Raw genomic sequence first — 22,032 nt, 5'->3', positions numbered from 1 at the left:
TTCATAGCAACTTTATTAATAATAGCCAGAACTTGGAAACAACCTAGATGCCCTCAGCTGAAGAATGGATAAAGAAAATATGGTACATTTACACAAGGGAATACTACTCAGTAGTAAGAAACAATGACATCCTAAAATTCACAGGTAAATGGACAGAACTAGCAAAAACAATCCTGAGTGACAAATATAGTATGTACTCACCAGATACACCAGAGGACACCAGACATAAAGCAAAAAATACCCAGCCTACAATCCACAACCTAGAGAAGCTAGAACTACCAGAAATATATGGAAGCAGATGCAAAAATCCACAACTAACCACTGGGCCAAGCTTCTGGAGTACAATTGAAGTGATAATATGAACAAAGAAGTAAAGATCATGAATCAATACTAGCTGACCCGAGCTAGTGAGAGATCAGTGACTCTGATCTAACAAATGGGGAACCTGTATAAGACCGAACTAGACTCCCTTAATATAGATGACAAGGGTGTGACTGGGACAATATATGAGGCCACTGGTAGTGGGTCCAAGCTCTAATCTAATGCACAAACTGACTTTGTGGAGCCCATTCTATATGGAGAGATACCTTGCCCAGCCTAGACACAGGGGTGTGGGGGGTAGAGAGATGCCTTGGTCCTGTCTCAACAAGATGATGAGACAGACTTAGTAGACTTCCTAGGGGAGGCTTTACCCTCTCTGAGGAACAGATGGGAGGGGGGAGTGAGGGGAGTGAAAGGAGAGGGGGGAGGGGGAACTGGAATTGGAATGTAAAGATTAAATTAATTTTAAAACGACATAAAAAAGACTTTAAGGGGAAAATGGAAATGTACTCTGGCTTTTATTGAACTTACTTTTGCTGAGTTCACAAGACTTCCATTCTGCTTTCCTGAGAAAGACTGACTTTCTTATTCTGTTCATACATTTTGTATTGATGTGTTAAGAGTTTTTATTTTTGTCAGCTTAGCACAAACTCAGAACATCTGGGAAGATGAAATCTCAACTGAAGAAAAGCCTCCATCAGATTGGCATGGCTGTGGGACATTTTCTTCATTATTGATTGACGTGAGAGAGCCCAGCCCATTGTGCGTGGGTCCACCCATGGCCAAGTGAGCTCGTTCTGCGTTGTTATTGAATAAGAAACCAACGAGCCGTGGGCAAGCGTAGGCGGTGTTCCTTCATGGCTTCTGCTTCATTTCCTGCTTCCAGATTCCTGCCCTAACTTTCATTCCTGATGGATGGCAACTGTAACATGAAATAAAACCCATCCTTTCCAAGGTGCTGCTGTTTGTGCCATGGTGTTTATCATAGTAGCAGAAAGCAAACTGGGACAATTGATAACTTACATTCATATGAGTTTATGATAACTGCCATTTGGCCTCATGGGAAAACAGAGTGGACGATCCCATTTCAAAAGAAGCTGTTTCTGGTAGAGTCCGGTTTGTAATCCAGACTGTAAGAGTTCTGATCCTTGCACAACATTGACAAGGGGGCTTCAGGAATGAGACATGTTTTCTTTTTATTCTCTTGTCTCTTCCTGGTAGGTGGACAGTAGGGCTTGCACTGGACCATTTAATTAATGTTAATATTAATAAATATTCCCCATTTAAAGACCAACTGTAGACATTAGGACCATCCTTATTCCCCATAATTGCAGCATGAGCCACTGGTCCATTCTTAGGCTCTTGGGTAAGAAGTTATAACCTTTATCTGATTTTTCTTAAACTTAAAGAATACAGTGATTAGCGTGTAAAAGTCAGTCTTAAGTAACAACAAAAGCCACAATAATACCAACAAACAGGGAGTTTACACTCATTAAATTCTGGAAAGATGTTGTAGTGAGGTACCGCTCTGTAGATGTGGAAGGGGCTCATCTTCACTCACTGTTCTGTCAGCCTGGGGCCTGATGGACTTGAAAATCTGCCCAAGTCTGCCTAACAGGTCAGTTGGAGGTAGGAAGAAAAATGACAAGGAACTGTCATAGTTAGCTTCCGCTGTCAATTTAATGCTACTTAGAGTTGCCTGTGAGAAGGAATTCTTAAATAAGGAATTGCCTGCATCAGATTGGCCCGTGAACATGTCTGTGGGGCATTTTCTTATTAATGTAGGAGGGCCCAGTACACTGTGGGCAGTACCTATCCTAGGTAGGGAAGCCTGGGCAGTATAAGAAAGGTATGTAAGGCCAGATGGTGGTGGTACAAGACTTTAATTCCAGCACTTGGGAAGCAGATCTCTTTGAATTCAAGGCTTTCCTGGTCTACAGAGCTAGTTCCTGGACAGCCAGGATTACAAAGAGAAATCCTGCCTCAAAATACAAAACAAAACAATCCTTCCCCACAAACAAAAGGAAAAAAGAAAGCTATTTGAGCAAACCAGGGGAACCAGCTATTAAACAGTATTCCTCCTGTATTCTGCTTCAGCTCCTGCCTCCAAGAGATTCCTGCCTTGAGTTCCTCCCCTGACTTCTCTTGATGATGGGCTGCAACCCATCCTTCCTCACAGTGCTGTTGGTCGTGGTTTTTATCACAGCCATAGGAAGCAAACTAGGATGGGACTTCTTAAATAAAGTATCTCAGGATACTGTGCGACACTTCTCTTTTATCCCATTGGCTGAAATCTGGTCACATAGTCATATCTCACTCATAGAGAGACTATGTTCTATGTGACTATGCACCTAGCTAAAGTTTCTATTTCTATAAAAGGAGATAAGGATGGATACCATCAAGTAAAGGGACTTAAAACATTTTTAGCATTTTTTTTTTTTAGAGAATTTCATACAATGTATTTTGCTCATATTCACCTCCAACCTCCTCCTTTAATTTTCCTATCCCGCAACTTCATGTCTTGGTTTTAATCTTTTTATGTATTTGGCTTAATTTTTTTTTGCCTGCATATATATATATATATATATATATATATATATATATATATATGCAATATGGAAGCCAACAGAGTGAATGGAATCAGATCTACTAGAAGTAGAGTCATGGGCAGTTGTGAGCTACAAGTGGGTGCAGAGAATTGAACTCTGGCCCTCTGAAAGAGCAGTCAATGCTCTTAACCACTGAACCACCCATCCAGCCCTTATGTCCCCCCCACCTCAATTCAATAACCAGTTGACTTCAGTGTGTGCTACCTATATACTTCTGGATACGGGGCCATCCACTGGAGTGTGGTTGACCTACTAGGGGCCACACCCTTAGAAAACTGATTGACCCTCCTCTAGAAGCCATCAAAGGCCCCTACCTTCTTAATTAGGGGTGGGGGTTCATGAAGCCCTTTCCACTCTCTGATAGATTGATAACTGGCTTGATCTTGTATATGCTGGCAACACAGCTGTTGTGAGCTATTGAGAGTAGTGGTCCTGTCAAGTCCAGAGACACCGTTTTACTCTAATCCGTCTCAACATCTGCCTCTTAAAATCTTTCTACCCCCATCTTCCATGATGGTCCCTGAGCCTTGGGGAAGAGTGTGCTATAGGGGTCTCATTTGTGACTGAGAACTCTAGTCACTAATTCTCTGTAATTTAATGAGTTGTGAGTTTCTGCATTAACCACTGTATACACACACACACACACACACACACACACACACACACACACACACCACCTTCTCTGATGAAGTCTGAGAGGTTTACTAATTCTACTTCAGGACTGACCCTCCTACTGGGCCTGCAGCAACTGCTGGAGCTACTGGTAGGCGTGCAACTTCCTAAGTTACAAACATATTTCTAGTCATGGCTAGATACTGGACATGTGATAGTAAATTATCATAAGAGAAATAAAGGTAGTATTTGCTACAGTATCTTAAAATAAACCAGAGAGGAGTTTATTCGGCTTCTTAAAGTTGTGGACATAAAATAAAACTTGGATTTATTTTGACCCATGTTGCCTTTCTTATTAAGACATTGTTAAGCAAAATGTAAAGTCATCAAGTAGAAATTGGTGAAATAGGGTAATACCCCAGTTCTGGGAGACTTCAAATGAATAATTGCCTCCATCAGATTGGCTTATAGGCAAGTCTGTGGGTTCATTTTCTTGATTGCCAGTTGATGTGGGAGGCCAAGCCCAGTGAGGGCAGTATCACCCCTGGACAAGTGGTCCTGGGTGGTATATGAAAGCAAACTGGGCAAGCCAGGGGGAGCAAGGCAGCAAGCAGCATCCCTCTGTGTCAGTTCCTGCCTTGGCTTCCTCTGATGACAGACACTGACTGAGACATGTAAGCCAAGTAAACCCTCCCTCCCCAAGCTGATTTTGGTCATGGTGTTTATTGCAGCAATAGAAAGCAAACTAACACAGCCCCTAAGAAAGCTTTCTTTCTATATACATGTTCGAATATGCAGAGATGCAGCTTTTATTGTCTTACCAAATGGAAACAAAACAGACATTATCATCTCCATTTGATCTAATTCACAGCATTTTGTGGAGATGATTCCAAGCTTAGTAGTGCACTCTCACTTTCAGTGCATGGCCACATGGCAGTCTATGGTATAAGCAGGTTGACTCTATTCAGCCATTTCCTCAATGATGGGCATTTACTTTGCCTGGAGTTTTACCACTCTATTTAAAGGCTGCTTTGGTCTCTGTGGGAGAGATTCCCAATTTGCTTAGGGATCACAGGATAGAGTTCTTCATATGTTTGCATAAGGGGCTGACTGGGAAAGGCTGGTTGGCTGCATAGCCACTTCTCCAAATGCCTCAGAGAGTGGCATTTTCCAGAGTTAGAAATTCCAGTGTTGAAGGCCTGTCGTTGACCCTAAGTTGACCTATCCTTTCCTGATAACTTTCAGTAGCCGAGTTTACTTGGTATCTTAGGGTTTCTATCACTTATAAAACATCCTAACCAGAAGCCCCTTGGGGAGGAAAGGGTTTATTTCATTCTGCAGTCCATCATCCAAGTAAGTCAGGGCAGGAACTGGTGCGCAGGCCATAGAGGAATGCTGCATATTGTCTTGCTCCCTCTGACTTGCCCTGCCCCTTCTTTCCTTCCTTCCTTCCTTTCTTTCTTCCTTCCTCCCTCCCTCCCTCCCTTCCTCCCTCCCTCCCTCCCTCCCTCTTTTTCTTTCCTTTTTCCTTCCTTCCTTCCTTCCTTTCTCTCTTTTTCTGAGACAAGGTTTCTCTGTTCAGCTGTGGCTGTCCTGGAGCTATCTCTCGTAGACCAGGAAAATGTGTAGCCCAGCTAGACCAGGAAAATGTGTAGCTTTAACTCTTGATCCTCCTGCCTCTGTCTCCTTCAGCAAATCCTACTGTGCACACCACAAATGCTTTCTTATACAACTCAGGAACCTACCCAGGGATGGCACAACCCAAAGAGAGATGAGCCTCTACCATCAACCATTAATCAAGAAAATGCCAGCCAGACTTGCTTAGAGGCCTTCTGATGGAGGCGTTTTCCCAATTGAGAGTCCCTCTTTCCACATGATTCTAGCCTGTGGCAGGCTGACAAGAAAAATTGAGAAACACACTTGACATACTGATTGATTGATGGTGTTTCTCATGATGGCAATTCTTTCCTCTTTTTTGAAGAGATGTCTTACTTTGCAGACCAGACTATCTTTGCAGTCACAGAGCTCTACCTGCTTCTGCTGTAGGACTTGTTACACCCTAGTTAGAAAACATTTACAGCAACTTTACCAGTCAAACTACAGTCCGTACAATAAATATAAGGAATTGTTATCTAACTTATTCACTTGTTTAGGAAACGGTTATGGATGTATCAGACCTTGTCCTAGGCACTGGGGGAAATCTATAAATAATTAAAAAAAAATCCCTGTCTTTGAAGGAAATGGCAATGACCAACATAAACAAGAGAGTGAACTGCTTATGAGGTCACAAGTTCTAAGGTTAAAAAAAACCAGAGGAGCATGTAGGATGTTCCTATTATGGGACAATTAAGTGCAGCCACATTGCAGTTTTGATGTTTGACAGACAGCTTGAAAGCGGTGAGAGAGACGGGGGTGTGGCTTGGTGTGGTGTTCACTATAAAGTAACTAGCAGTTGCAGAGAAACAAAAGAAGCTCATCTGATTCCTTGAGGAACTGGGAATGTGTTAGCATGGTGGTGCGGAGTAGTAGAGTAACAGACAGACAGGAGGTAAAATGACAGAGGTGAGGAATAGATAGCATTCTGCCATCCTCAAGTGTTCTGGTTTTATTCAAGATGAGAAACCATGTGGCATTTTGAGCAGAGAAGTGACATATGAGATTCCTCTTCTAGGAATCTCAGCATGGTCCTGAGGAATGCTTAAAGACAGGTTCAATCAGGAGGCTGTAGCTGTGTTTAGCAGAGTTGTTGGAGACTTGACCAGGCTGATACAACGGAAATGGGAAGTAGTGCTTGGATTGTGGATTTGTTTTAAAGAAAGCATTGATTTTCTATGAATGCATAAATCACCAACCTTTGCAGCTTCAATCAACTCTAAGGTGTAATTTCACAGTTTCTGTTAGTTAGGATCCACCCATGGCCTTGCTGGCTTCGCTGCTCTGGGTTCAGCTCACTGAGCTCCAATAGACTGGGGAGTCCAATTTAGGACGAATCTACTCTGACCCTCATTCTGGTGTCAGTGGAATTTATTTCCTCATGGTGGGAGAACTCTCCAGATATGCTGCTTTGAGGTTAGCAGGGGATGTTGATGCTGTGGCTAAGACCTTCTTCTGTGTCCTGAAGTGCAGTACCAGGTCATATAATCAATCACCCATCACCTTCACCTAATCCTATTCACTAAAAATGTCACAGGTTCTTTCATCACTCAGGGGAAAGACCTTTCAGATACCAGAAGGCTAGAATTATCATATTTGCCCTGGGGCTTGTTTAGCATGAAAACCAAACAGGAACCAACAGTCTTCTGCCTGGATATTAAGAGACAAAAAAAGGAAGCAGCCAAAAAGCTGGAGTTGCTACTAGCTTAGCCAGAAAGGAGGCAACCAGGAACTTAATTTGGCAACTTAGGGAGCGAGATGCTTGACACACACTTAGGTGAGAATGACAAATAGAAAAATGTGAATGACTCTGGAGGTCAGGCCTGGGCAGCGGGGGAGGAGGATCATTGCATGCAAATGCTGTTCAGTTCCAAGAAATATCCCTGGGGAATGAGGAAAGGCACAAACAGGTCCAAGGAATGGACCCTAGTGCCCAGCATTAAAATGTTAGCTAGGGCCTGGGGAGATGCCTCAGAGAGCAAGGCAAGCCTGAAACCCCAGTTTGACCCAGGGAACTCCATGGTGGAAAGGCAGAACAAAGTCTCGTAGGGTGTCCTGTGACTCCACACCCGCACACATACCCACATATATGCAAATAAGTAAGTGTGGTTCTAAAAAACAGCAGAGGTATAAGAGAGGCCGAGCAGGTGTGCCAGGAGGAGGAAGCCATTGCAGCCTCCAGCTAGCCCAAATCTCAGAACGTAGTTTTCTCCTCTATCCCTCGCTCCTCTCCCTGAATGACTCGATTTTCTGTGTGATCTTGGATGACAAATGGAAATGGTAAAATGATTTGACTTGGTTGTGAAAAATTCCACAACCAAATTTGCATTTTTACACAAATAAGCCAGTGTAGCTTGAGTGTGGACAGCATGGTCAGTGGGAGTCTGTGAACAGCTTTATTTTAGGACTGACATCATTAAAAACAGGCCGATCTGTACCGCTCACACCCCCTCAGGTAACACAGGACAGACGCCATCTGTGAAAGGTTTCAAATGACATGGGACAAATGTCCCTTCAGTGTATTAGAGGTGGACCCTACAAGGCATTTGTAAAATCAGGACAAACACAATTTTTTTTTTTTTAAATCAAAGACATGATCTCATGAAACCAATGCTTTGAAACCATTTCATCTAAAATGTTTGTGGTAAAGATAATGAGAAACACCGCGATTTTCAAAAGAAAAAGAAAAAGGCTGTGGTTTGAGAAATGCTCATTGTGCCCAGCTGGCTCACCGTCTCAGTGGGTCTGGCCTCTGATGATGATGGGACTTTCTTGCCACTTTCCCCTAAGCCCACACAAGGAGGCATTGTTGTCCACACCTCCTACGGGCCCCCATGCTTTTCCTAGCTTCCCCACTGTGCCTGTACATCCCTTCTGTTCCTAATGCGGAACTAGGCACCATGTGCAAAATTGTCAACAGGCTGAGTTTTCCTCCCATTGGCTGTGGTTTCTTCAGACTTCTCTCACACATTATAAGAAAACTACTTGTCCAAGTGTTCCGAAACTTTATGATGAGGCTTTTGCTGTCACAAGAGGTGACCCAAGCTTCTTGGCCATCCTTAGTTTTACTTCCTTGAGGTGATCACCCAAGCCTTTGCTGCCACTAGCTGTGTGCTTCTAGAGCTGCTGGGTGGTGGCCTTGGAGGGCGTGAGTGGGTGTGCATAGCAGGCAGGGCAGGGATCCATATGGGGATGGGGGTGGGGAGCAGTGCTATTGGATTTTTGTGTACATCCACTGACACATTTCATTTTCATTTATTCATTCTATAGTTCATCCGTGGCTCAAAGTGAAATTATGAAGGTGTAAGTTTCTAAGGCAAGCGCTCTACCACTAAGAACCTGGTTTAGAGTGAGGTGTTCCCATGGACATAGCAAACTACCACTAGTCATCTAAATGTACTCCGGCTTTCGGGATATGTTATAATACATTTGTTTTTAAAAATGATCATGATATTGTGGAAAGCAATGCAACTCCATCTGAGCAAGTGTAGTATGCTATGACAGAATTAACCTTGTAGAAGAGGATATAAATGCATGCCCATACAGTGCCATTAGCTGTGTAATTCGAGCTATGTCATTCTTTCTTCAAAGTCCCATTTGTGTATAAGCAGTACCTTGAAAGCCTCTTTAGAAAAAATAAATAAATAATGATTTCACCATTTTCCACTGAAGAGTCTCTTAGGTGACCTCATTGCCCTTCTCAGTTCGCTGGGAATTGTTAGGCTTACTTCTTAGCTGGGTTCTATTGATTTTGAATTACCCATGTTCTCAAACAGTGTACAGATACTGCTACCAGATTTCTGGTACAAATTGGAGTAGCCCTCATTTAACAAATAGGGAAATGAAAGCAAAGATCACCCCACTTGCACTGAGTTTGGACTGCTGCTGTGCTCTAGCAATCAGGCAGGGGAACCCTGTTAGACCACACAATTGACATCCCACGAGGTCCATTGCATCCGGAAGCAACAGCTATAAGCAGAGTAATGAAATGGCTTCCTTGTCTTTCCATTGGGCCTGAAGGTCAAGTTAGTTTATTTGCTTTTAATTTAACTGAAATTATAGGCCAGCTGAAAGATCCCTTTGTTGGGAACGGTTCTTTAAATAGCTGTACAATCCTTTGGTTTCTCTCATTTTCCTCCAACCTCTTCTCCTGTTTGCAGGATTAGGAAAGCACTTGGGAGGCACATTAATCTTGCCAGCGTTGTCAGGAGCGATCAGCGAGTTTTATTACAAAGCCCTTATTGCCTGAAAGGCCTCCTTGTGTGAGTCTGAATGGAAGGGGCATGGTAAGGTCTCGGGGCATGCTATCAGGACCCCTGGTCTCACCCCCTGGACTGTGAGCTGACACTCTGGGAGGAAGTACAGGAGTCCTGCTTTGCTGAGCAGATCATGCCTGTGGACAGAACTGGCCCTGGCATCATGAACTCTCCAGGCTGTACTGGGCCCAAGGCCCTGCTGTTCTTGCTGCTCCAACTCATTTTGCTGCACCTGGACCCAGCCAACTCCACCTTCATCAGCATCAACTGGGGGCTGAGGGTGATGAAGGGCAGTTCTGCCTTCCTGTCTGAAGATCATTTGAAGTTTGCCATCCCCAAAGAGAAGGATGCCTGTAGAGTGGAGGTGGTGATGAATGAGCCGATAACCCAGAGGGTTGGGAAACTCACTCCACAGGTAGGTACCATTGTGTGTGTGTGTGTACAAAGTGTGGGAAGTAAGGCATAGATAAAGGGTTTCTCAAGCCATCATTATGAGTATTGTATTGTCTTTGAAACCAAGTCATTGAAAGGCACAGTCATCATCAAAGTCTGTCAGATCATTTGGGAGGTGGGATGGGGAGATGGTGGGGGGAGTGGGAGGATGGAAGGGAGAGGGAACTGGAATTGGTGTGTAAAATAAGATTGTTTTTAATTTAAATTAAAAAAAGAAAGGCACAGGCGTGGGATACTTTTGCTTTTCTCAAAGAGGTGGAACATATTTTTGACTACTTTGAAAACTGTATTTATTTGTGTGTGTGTGTGTGTGTAGACATGAGCATGCTACAACATGCTTGTGCAGGTTAAAGAACAATTTTCCAGAGTCATTTGTCTTCTTGAGCCGGTCCTTGGGCTTGGTGGCAAATGCCTTTACCCTCTGAGTTATCTTGCCAGCCCTATTTTTGAATAGTCTCAATTGGACTCAAATGTAGTAAGCCCACATTGACATGGTTTAATCTGAATCTAGCATATTGCAGGAAGTAAGGGTTAAACTCATACAGATGTGTGTACACCTTTCCTTAATAATGCACTGTTACCAATAAATCTTCCTGGTGTCTCTTCACTTTGCAGAGAATTTCCATGTCTTGTCAGGCGCCTGGCCCTAGAGAGTAGTTATTAATCCAGTGGGGGAGGGGGAGAATGTAAGAAAATTACAGGTTTTGGGACTCTTATTTTAGGGGAGGGGAAGAGAAGGGGAGAAAGGAGTGGGAAAGAGAGAGGCTGAGAAGGAGATGTTGAGAAAGAGAGAGATGACAGAGAAAGAGAGACAGGCCATAGTGAGCTGTCACTTGTAGGGTGAGCTGTGACCACCCTTAAAGGGTTATTCTGGTCTCAAATTCTCTCACTTATTGCAAGTGAAGCATCTTTGGAGAAGACCTCAAGATTTCTAGGCTGATTTCCTACTTGGATCCTGTTAATTTTGAGACATTTTTAGGTCATATTCACAAATCATGATGACATTTTCATTGTGTAAATATGTTACAGAGTGAGAACTTCAAGTCTTTTCCGTGTCAAACTTTCTCTGATTTTAAGGCAAAAGTCTAGTTATCAGGATGATAATATGCCTCCGAGGCAACAAAGCACCCAACTAGATTAGGGAATTCTTGGATGTTCAGAACACCTCCAAGTGCTCTTGTCATCTGGTGTCTGCTGATCATTTGAAGAAAGTCCAGTATGGTACTGAATGCATGTGTGTGTGCTTCCAAGAGTAAATATGACACAGCAAATGGATTTGCAGCATCTCAAGTGGATGTGCGATCCTTACATTCTAGATTTTATTTCATGGTAGTCCATTAAAACTCCAAGCTTCATTACCAGTTTATTATGTGACATAGATATGCTTACAGAAACATTGTTTCTCTCCACTTTTTTTCTAATTTTAAAATCTGATCATTTCAGCAAAGATAAAATTCCCAGGTAAAGTCTGGTTTGAGGAAAATTCATGCTTGATTTAAATCCAGAGTGTTTCAGCTCTTCCCAGGGATTTATTTATTATGAGTTTTTGAAGTAAGCATAGCTAAGTGCATAGTGCACATGTACACACACACACACACACACACAGAGAGAGAGAGAGAGAGAGAGAGAGAGAGAGAGCTAAATAAACATTATTCCTTAATAGAGCTTAGCAGTAAGCTGCTTGCTAGGCTTATGTGAATCCATTCCTAGCAAGACTATTGTATTAACAACACCCTGCTGCGTAATGAACAGTTTTGTGGGATTTGCACAGAAATGTTTTGTTTAACATCTGTTCAATTAGTGTTTTCATTTCATTACTGAAGTTTGTCTTAGAACCAACAGGTTCATTCCCATTGCATATTTGGAAAGACACTTGCGTGGGTTCAAGCTAGTGCCTTCTGTCTCCATTACCTCCTAGATAGCCACTTAGACAGATCAATGGCAGTGTGCTCTCAGATTTCAGGGCAACATTTCCCCCATCTCCAGCACTCCACACCTGGGCCAGAGGAAACGTTTCCTGGGTGGAAAAATCACCTTGGTTTAGTGCTGAGCTTGCTGTTTTTGAATCTGAAATACAGCATTAAGAAAACATCTCTAGTTTGAACCACTTCACTGTCATTAAAGTGAGTAATGAGTCAGGAATGTGTGACAATTTAATTATAAATTGTAATTGAAAAGCAGTTGAAGTGGAAAAAAACAAAGCTAGACAGTAATTAGAAAAGGATTTAGCTCTCCTTTGTTTTAGTTAGTAAATTTATGGTCAATCATGGTTGTCGCCTTTTATAAAAGGAAAACATATTAGGAAACACGGAACAGATGTTTCTTTTAACAAAGCAGATTGTCTCTTTATTACCGTGGCTATTTGTCAATGATATGGGAAGGGCTTCTCTTTATCTTCTTTGTGGTTGTCAATTCAAAAGAGGACTAGAAACTCATTCTTACTAGTGAGAATGTCTTCCCAGGGCAGGCTATGTTGTCTGGCAGTTTCTGAAGCTGTGAAAGGTGCCTGAGTGCCGCACGGTGATGTGTGGATGCACACAGGGATGTTTCTTAGAACTTTGCCACCTGGGTCAGGGCAGGGCAGGATGGTGACTTGGCAGAAATCTTAAAACAAAACAAAAACAAACAAACAACAACAAAAAATCTAGGGTCCTAATGTAAAACAGTCATCTCTTTAATGATTCTGAATGCAGTGCCTGGCTAACTGTAACTTTATTAAAGGAGAGTATTTTTTTTTTTAAATTCTCATCAGTCATTTGGTTTTTCCCCATAACAAAGCAGTCATTTGCAAGAGCGGGCAAACAACTGTAGGCCCTGTTTGGCTCTCATCAACACAGCAGTACACACAGCCAGTGCCTCCATTGTAGAACATGAAGATTTTATTTGAAAAGAAAGAACAAAAGCCACAGAGAACAGCATGTTGGTGGTAAATGTATTTTCCAGTCACATAGAAAGACCTCTCTGATTCAATTGTCATAAGCTCCTGAAGGGGATAAATATTCTTTTGATGAATAGAAGATACTTACAAAACATTATAGTTTATAGACTATAGTTATTTAGAGATGTGGCATCCATTAATTTGTTTGTTTGACCTGTTTGGATTATCATGATTTAGATATCAACAAAACAAGGCACAATATGGCCATAAGGGTAGGGAAGAAGGGGTTGTTGGTTAAAAACAAAACAAAACAAACAAAAAAAAGATACCTGCATCCACACCATTAATAGAACATAGGCACTTCCTTGACCTCTCCCTCTCTTCTTCACCTCCCTCTTCCCACCTCCCTCCCCATTCCTCCCCCCTTCTTTTTTTTTTTTTTTCTTTTGTAGCCCAAGCTGAGTTTGAACTCATGCTGATCTTCCTGCACCAGCTTCCCAAGTGCTGTGATTGCATGTGTGCATCCGCACAACCAGCTAGAGTGTAGTTCTTCAGGTAATACTACAGGGCTAGAGAAGTAAAGCTTTACACTGGTTTTCTCAGGCATTTCCTTCTTTATGTGAACTAGGTCTTTGATTGCCATTTCCTTCCCAACGAAGTACAGTATGTTCACAATGGATGCCCGATTCTTGATGAAGATTCCGTGAAGCTTAGGCTTTATAGGTAAGTGGTACAGAGAGCGTTATTTATTAATGTTTAATTTAATTTTGCCAGATAGTCATGCTGTGTACTTCTTGGGCATTTCCTATGACTTGGGCATTTCCTAATGACACCAGGGAGTCATTAGAATCCAGTAAGAAAGTGACCAGCAGAAATTGGAGATGTGAGTGAGTGAGGCAACCATTGCAGCCAAGCTTCAATTCATTTGTCTCTGCCTCCTTGGCCTTCTACAGATTACTAACTTCATTCTGCTTCCCTCCAGTCTTAGGCAGTGATTCTCATTACTCCATCCCATTACTTTGGTAGTCCAACCCATTATTATGGTGAAAATTACAAAAACAAGTTTCTTATGAGAATCTGACAGACATTTATTACAAAATTGAACAAAACCCTTCTGTTTGATTGCCAGCTGCTTAGTTATAGGGGGTGCAGCATCGTCCATTTCTGAACATTAAATGGTACAAGTTTGTTTAAAACCAATTATGAAATTAAACATAGATTGACCATAAAATCCTGTAAAACACTTTCAACCTATATACACAAGAGAAAACCCATGCTTACAAAAGCGTATATGAAATGTTAATAGCGAAGCCTTATTCATAATAGTTAAAATGTTGAACAAATTGAACCAGTGAATGGTATAACTGCACAACAGAGTATTAGCCATGAAAACTAATGAAGTCCTGATTTGTAGAATATGAATTAACTCTAAAATCATTATGCCAAGTGAAAGCAGCCAGCCACAAAAGGACAAGTATGCTATGGTTCCATGTATACGAAATATCGTAATAGGTGGGCCCATAGAAACAGGGAGTAGATTAGTGGTTGAGAGAAGCTGGAGGAGGGGCAATTGGGAGTCACTAGAGTTGCATCCAAACAAAATGATATTTTCAACTAGTGAAATGGCACCAAGGATTCCCTAGGAAGCTACAACATTAATATGAAGGGGGTGTTTGGTCTTTCCAAACTTTAGGGTCAACACCAAACCAACTTCAAACAGCTTGCCAGGGAAGGCAAGGAAGCTGGCACACTCTACAGGCTACCGGACCCTTCAACTTTCTAGCATGTAGGAAGATCAGGAAAGCGCTCATGCAAGGAGGGTTAGAGGAGCTTCCACACACTTGGTCTTGAGGACATTTGAAATAGAGCTTCCAGAAGGGCTAGAGGCAAGGGACCAGGGAGCAGTTTATTCCCTCTTAATCTCCCTTTTAGCCTCTTTGTCAACCTTTTTGACTTCTCTATTGCCTATTGCAAGTTCTATGCAGTTGGGGTGAAGGCCTTATTAAAACATCTGGACCAGATTTCGAACGCATCAGTTCAGAGTTGCATCATCAGGTGCATTCATCATTTATTACCTCTGTCGCTTCTATAGCATGCTATTCCATCTCCAGTGGCCTCTGCAAATGCCTCAGAACAGAATCACTGTGGCAGTAACATTACTCATTTAATTTACATGGTAAATGCTAAGCTGAACATCCAAATTAGATTTAAAGAACCATCCGTTCATTGCCATTTCTGAAGACAAAAGTTCTTGATACTTACCACTTCTTCACTCTTAAACTGAAATTCATTCCATAAACTATATAGCCCCTAAGCTTTTAAATCATGCACATGGTAGAAGTGGGACTCTGGGGTCTCAGAGTCATTAGATATTAGGATGGATGGTGAGTTTGGGGGCAGGATTTAGAAGAGAGATAGTAGAAGAGCAAAGTGGTAAGAAAAAGCACGGATGGGAAGGTAGAGACGAAGCTGTGGGAACAGGGAGGCCAAAAGAAATGGAACCAAACTCCATCTGAAGTACACATTTTGTGAAGGACAATTTTTGTTATTTTTGTTTGGCCTTGATTTTTTTTTGAAATAGGATCTCACTAAATTTCCCAGGCTTGCCTCAAATGCAGTCTTTAGCCCAGGCTGTCCTCAAAATGGTGATAAAACCAATCAATGAATTTTATTAAAAAGCCTAGATCGCCTGAAAGGACTCCCTGTCTGAGTGTGAGCAGAAGGCCATGGTAATGTCTTGGGGTATGCTATCCAGACCCCTGATCTTGCCCCCTGGGCTGTGAGCTGATGCTCTGGGAGGAAGTCCCTCAGCTGGGAGTAGAGGCATACATCACCATACCCTGCTCACGAAGGGCAATCTTTAAGATGAGTGTCCAAGTCTCAGAAGAGTCTGCAGACCAGTGAATATGCCCTTTACTCTGTTTTCTCTCCAGATTTACGGACACAGACACCTTCATGGAAACCTTTCTCTTGCAAGTTCATCTCGTGGAACCAGACTGTAATATCATCCGTCTAAGCAGCAATATGCTGGAAGTGACTGAATTCTACGGCTTGTCCCAAGCCATTGACAAGAACCTGCTCCAATTTGATTATGACAGGACAGCCCACCTGGACTGTACCATCAGACTGGATCCAGTGGGGACTCAGCTGCCAGCCCACGGCAAGCTGGTTGTGCTGCACCATAAGCCAGAGGGACCTCGTGGAGATCAGCCACACAGCTTTTTTTCTGAGACCCGTATGTACCTCTTAACAGTTAAGGTTACTAAAACTGACCAAAATGTCTGTAAACGTCCATCTTTCACTATGATGAAGAGTTCTGCTTAACAAATACAGTTTTTTTTTTTTTTTTTTTTTTTTTTTTTTTTTTGGCTTGTTGAAAATATGTGAGATGGTTCAGTGGGTAAAGGCACTTGTCACCAAGTCTGATCTGAGTTTAATGCCTGTAACTCACATGGTGTAAGGAGAGAACCTATGCCTCCAAATTGTCCTCAGATTTCTAAACTCTTACTGCAGCACAAGTTGTTTTGGACACACACACACACACACACACACACACACACACACACACGTGTCACAGGCTAGTGGGATAGTTTGGTAAGTGGCGACACTGGCCTCCAAGCCCGCTGGCCTGAATTTGATTAGCAGGCCTACATAGTGGAAGGAGAAAACTGATTTCCACAAAATAAATAAAATTAGAATGTAACTAAAAATGCATTTTAAAAAAACAAAACTAAATGTAGGTTATTAAGGTTGTGAATTTGGAGTTAAAATCAGAAATGCTTGGGTCTGCTGTTGGTGGTTTCCTTTGTTTATTTAATTATCAATGGGTTTAAGCCTCTGTTAGATGGGAGAAGAGAACAGCCATTCTAGTGTAGAGATGGAGTAAGGGCATAGTGTGCTTAATGCAGGTCTGGCCCATTACAGCGTTCATGAGTTTCCAGTTATGATTACAGCAATGGACAGCAGAGGGGAGAGTAGTTTGTTCCTTACTGAGTATTACTGGGTTGTGTTCTAGTAATGAATGTAGGTAGCAGCCAGGATTGAAACCCAGGATGTTGACTGAATTGAATTCTTCTTGCAGAATTCACTTAGTTACTATATTTTACAGAGCTCCTTGTGTTAGTCATACAATCAGGGCATTTTGAACACTTTATATCTGTATTCTAGCAACTATGGGAAGACCTAGAAATAAACATATTATTGCCTGGTATTTTGGACAGAAGCTTACAGCTAAAGTTGAACATCAGTCATGTCAATTTGTCGTCACAACCGCTGGATTAAGAAGTAGAGTGACTGTTTCATATATTACGAAAACAAGAGTCCCTGAGCATCATTCGCCCAACAAGAGTGAAAATACAGCTGGGAAAGTCAGAGTCTTTTAGAGACTGCTGTGGGTTCAAAAACAGGATGGTTCAAGGGGCCAGAGAAGGGTTAAGGGGGGGTGCTAAAAAGACCAACCAGGGCTGGGGAGGTGGGATCTCTGTGGGTAGACAGTCCACATGAGGTTGTCTAATGTAAAAGGAAACTGGCTGGGCTGTGAACGTCTATGTTGAGCTGCTGGCATATTTGTCAGTGATAATCAAATACCACAAACCCCTCTTTAATTATTATTTTTTTTTTTTTTTTTGGTCAACCTATCTTTTGGTGGGCAAAGACAGACGAGACAGCTGGACAACCGTTTTTGTTTTGTTTTCTGTTTTTTCAGTAAAGGCATTTATGACCTGTCAGAGCGATGACAATGTAGTCAGTGAATAATTGGAAGGTACATACATGTGTGAGTGTCCTGGGGGCAGTGAGTGAAGATGTATCCAAGGCAGGAAGATGGGTTTTGGGTTTGTACAATCATTGTGTTCAAGCGGCTGTCTCAATGCAGTGCTGTGCATTCTAGAGCTGGGAGCAGGACTGAAGTGTCCAGGTGGCAACTGTGCCCTGGGGTTGCAAACTGTGGGAAGTCTGAAGACGAGCTGTGAGGAGTTCCTGCTGATGGGACTTCACTACCAACACACACACCCCCCTTCACCCAACATTGATTATATAGCCATCCAGCTGGACCTCACGGACAGAAGGAGTCAAGCCACGTACAAGGTAGAGTTTGGAGTTACATCGGCATCCTCAGATGGTTAGTTGTAAGAAAGCAGTTCTGTGGAGGTGCCCAGGCTGGTGTCTATTCAGAAGAGTTCCTATGCTATTAAGGAAACAACTTCAGGCTTGTGGGTTGGTTGTGCCTGAAAGTACTTCAACCAGAAGCTTTGGCATGTAAAATTAGCATGTATTTCCATCTTTGTTTCTTCTGTAGCTCTATACCATGAGGAAGGGACTGGGGCTGTTTGCATGTTAACTATCTTACACACACACACACACACACACACACACACACTGTATATGTGTGAGTGCAAGCATGTACACACATTGAGAATTGAACCTGAAACCTTGTGTATGGCAAGAGTGGACTCAGCCACACACCTACACCCTAGCCCATTTCGGGGGGGGGGGGAATGACTGTTTGTAAATGCCTTTTCTAGGGCTCCTTTGTTCCTCCCTGACATCAAAGCATCTGCTCTGCAAGGCCACATTTCATATCTGCAGCTAGTGTATCACTGGTGCGTTTTTCAGAACTTAGGACAGAGGGCTGGATCACTTAGGGGAGGGGTTCCCAGAGACTCCTGCGTCTTTTTCTGTCTTCATTTTCTTTGCACGCACTCCTTTCAATTTTTTCACACTGGAACCTGGCTCTTAGTAAGTGAGGCAGTCCTCATAAAGTGCCTGCTTCAGAGTTTGGCACGTGCTTATTACTGTTAAGCAGCCACCAACAGAAAGAACTTGTGATCAGCCAGGTTTGAAATAATAGTGTCCAGCTTCCTGTTCATAGTGGTGGCCTTGCTATTTATGTATGGCTGTCTTATGGCTGACAGAATCAAAACTGGATTCTGCTGCGCTAACACATATTGTCTGTTTGTTTTGTTACAAAACTCCTTTCATTACCAATGATTTCTTACCCCCTCAAAAATGTTAGAGGTCTTTCTTTCTGTTTTTTTTTTCGTAATTGTTCCCTCACTGTATCAAAGGCTTTATTTGGGCTTTTAGGTCAGTTTCATCGTTAGGCTGTCCTTCTCAATGAGTTTCTTTTTTTTTTTTTTTTTTTCATTTTGAGAAGTCATGAAATGCGTTCATTTATAAACATGGGGGTGGTGTGTCCATTGAGAAAACATTAAAAACATGATAAAATAAGAAAATAAAACTGATTTTATTGATAACGATTTTCTTACACACAGTGAGGACCATAGATCCCAGAGTTCATTTTGTTTCATGCTATCAACTTGTCCGGGGAGCTTTGAGTCTTGTCCTTTGGCTAGTCTTGTGCTTGCACAGATCATTCTTGCCAATGGATTAAATGCTCACTCACTATAATTTTCTCTCCTACATTAATTAATAACTCTTAGCATGGAGGCTTTCATGAGTGCTAGGCAAGAGCTCTACCCACTGAGAGACACCCCCAGACCAATGTCTTCTATGCTTTTAAAGGCTATTCCTTTCACATTTGTCTTTGCAACACCTAAGGCAGTTTGACTGCACAGTGAAGTGCGTGCAATTATTATTCTCCATGTAGCCAACCTGCAGAGAAATTTGTCAGAAGTATGGACTTGTTCCCTATGGACTGTATACAATCCTTCTGCTGTATAAATGACCCATAGGCTAACTTTTTGTCCCCCCCCACCACCACCACCACTTCTTTCTTTGCTGGTACCATGCCACTCTAAGTCCTACAGCTGTGTGATCTGATACAGTGAAGGTCATCTTTAGACTTTCCTTAGCCTTTCTTACCTAATTGGTTGCAGATAAATAATTAAGTAGGTTTCATTTACAGCCTCTAAATTGTTTGTTTTAAATCAGCATTAGGTTTACACTGAAAGTTCTTTGGAGAGGAGTTGGGATGTGAGAACTTTGCCATCCCGAGTCTCCTCATACAGAACGGCATGCCACTTTCCACCGAACAGGTGTCGTTCTCATGTCTATGGAAAGGAGACTTTTCCTGTGTGAGTCCCTCGCACTTAATAAATGCAGTCCTGAGAAGTTCTTGTGAAACTACCAGGAACAGCATCTTTTCCTCTCATGGTGTCTTTTCATTGGTTATTGATGGTAAATAGGAATGCAACTTTTTTTGGTATAATTTTCTTTTATCTGGCTTCTTTCCTAACTTCAATTATTTTAAGAAATTTTCGATTCTCTGGGCTTCAAAAGACCATAATTATATCTTTACTAATGATGATAATTTGGGCCTTTCTTTTCCTGTAATTATTCCTTTCACTTCTGCTCTCTTCCCCATGAGTTTGACCAGAACAATACTAAATATAATGTTGCTTGTAGGCATTTTCTGTCTCGGGCAGTGCATCTATTTCAGCTGTACACATTGTCCTTTTCAATGCTTCTTGCCTTGATTCAGTCTATTTGAAAAGAATGTGGCCACTCTGGTCCTTTTTCACATCATACGTTTGGGTTACACTTTTATTTCCAATCTTTCTATGAATCCCAAGCATCTTTTAGGTGAGGTCTACATGACTGGGCATTTCTTGAAATTTTAATTTTTTTCTTGATTAAGGAAATACAAACTATATTACAGTAATAATGGATACATGCAGATATTTTCCTGTCATCTTATTTATGTATTCTTGTCAGTAAAAAGGAAATGTCTCTTAACATGTTCAAAGCTTAGATTTGATTCTCAATATAACACACACACCCTACACAACCATGTCTTACAGAATATATTGTATTTCATTTGACCTAATTTTGCATATTTGAATGTCCTTTCTGTACTTCATATTTTGTTTAAGTTTAAAAAGTATTCTAAAGGCTGGAAATAATGACTTAGTGTTAAGATGCTTTTCTAGCATGCACAAGGTATGGGTTTGATCCCCAGCACAACAAGAAAGCAAATAAATACTCTTTAACTTACATTAGTTTATTTAAAATCCATAATTGCAGAGGGTTTTTTGACTCCTTCCTATGCTTGGTGAAGATTATTCTAATAGCCTTTTCTTCTGGCAGTTCCCATGCTCTATTAACACCATTGGCAATTTCATTTCTACTGTAAGGTTTACTAATTCTTATAGCCTCTGTCTTTTAAGTAATTAAGTACTATTGACATTTGTATCCTTTTTTATTTTCCTTTTTGACATTTCAAAGAATGCATTTATTGCTGGGCTATGGTGGCACATGCCTTTAATCCCAATATTTGGAAGGCTGATCTCCCTGAGTTTGAGGCCAGCCTGGTCTACCAAATGAGTTCCAGAACTGCCAGGGCTGTTACACAGAGAAAAACCTGTCTTAGGAAAAAATAATGCATGTTTTAGATTCTATTTCTACACTTAATTGGCTTCAGTGTTGATTCCTAGTCCTTTAAAACCAAGATTTAGCTTTACTGTTGTTTTCCAGTGACATCTACCCCAGAATATTGCTTTTCTTTGTTACTCTGCTGTGGGGAAAAGCTATGGTTCTCTTTTGAGTGTCTCTTCTACCAGATGTTGCTGGCAAGTTTCTGAAACTTTGGGTGGTGCTTGGGCTGAAGGATTGAGAGAGGGTGACTGTGGAGGGAGGTCTTACCTGCTCAGGGACCCATAGAAGATGATTTCACGCTCTCTGAGTTTGCCAGATGTTTCAAGCTGCTTTGTTGTTTGGAGCAATTTCCTGATTTCTCTGGAAAGCTCCATCTCAGAGCCTCACCCTTTGTCCCAAAAGGGAGGGTTCACTCCTCCCTAGGCTGAGCCACCTCCTGCAATGTTTCCTGCAGTCAGTAGAATATGATTTATATCTCCAGGTTAATGCAGCTAGACTTTTGTCTTCTGAAGGATGGTCTTCATAGGTCAGGATCCAGGATGACCCCAGAGTCAGTCGTCTGCCCCACGGGGCATGGGAACACTCACATGCCTCTTGCTGATGTACACAAGGACAGGTTGGATCTAAACAAGATCTCTAACTCTTATTCTCTGGGTCTTCCTACTTATAAATTGAAATTCTGGACTTCCAAATATTAGAGGATTAGCTACCAGTATTCTGCTTCTGGCCATTTCACTTCCTCCAAGGTGAGCCTTGAATCAGCCGTCTGCATGCCTGAGCAGTGTAAGGCTCTTCAAGGAACAGTCTGTCCTGATGTCTGAGGCCAGGGACATGGTGTTACCCCAGCCTCAGCCTTCATGGGCTTGGGGGGCATGGCCGTGGAGTTAGCACAGCACCTTTCTCCCCAGAAAAATCT

The 22,032-nt window shown here is 42.0% G+C and overlaps 1 protein-coding gene across 1 annotated transcript in view; it reads left to right on the top strand.

The window, feature by feature from the left end:
• Frem1 (FRAS1 related extracellular matrix 1) overlaps positions 1-22,032 on the top strand; it is a 143,388-nt gene that overhangs the window by 22,505 nt on the left and 98,851 nt on the right. The window contains exons 2-5 of the mRNA XM_051188116.1: positions 9,356-9,866; positions 13,411-13,505; positions 15,716-16,017; positions 17,671-17,867. Of these exons, the coding sequence (XP_051044073.1) occupies positions 9,585-9,866; positions 13,411-13,505; positions 15,716-16,017; positions 17,671-17,867 (876 nt within the window). The 5' untranslated portion in view covers positions 9,356-9,584. The remainder of the gene's footprint in view (positions 1-9,355; positions 9,867-13,410; positions 13,506-15,715; positions 16,018-17,670; positions 17,868-22,032) is intronic.

Source organism: Phodopus roborovskii, unplaced genomic scaffold (assembly GCF_943737965.1).
Source record: "Phodopus roborovskii unplaced genomic scaffold, PHOROB, whole genome shotgun sequence".
NCBI lineage: Eukaryota > Metazoa > Chordata > Mammalia > Rodentia > Cricetidae > Phodopus > Phodopus roborovskii.
This window is presented reverse-complemented; position numbering and strand designations above follow the sequence as displayed.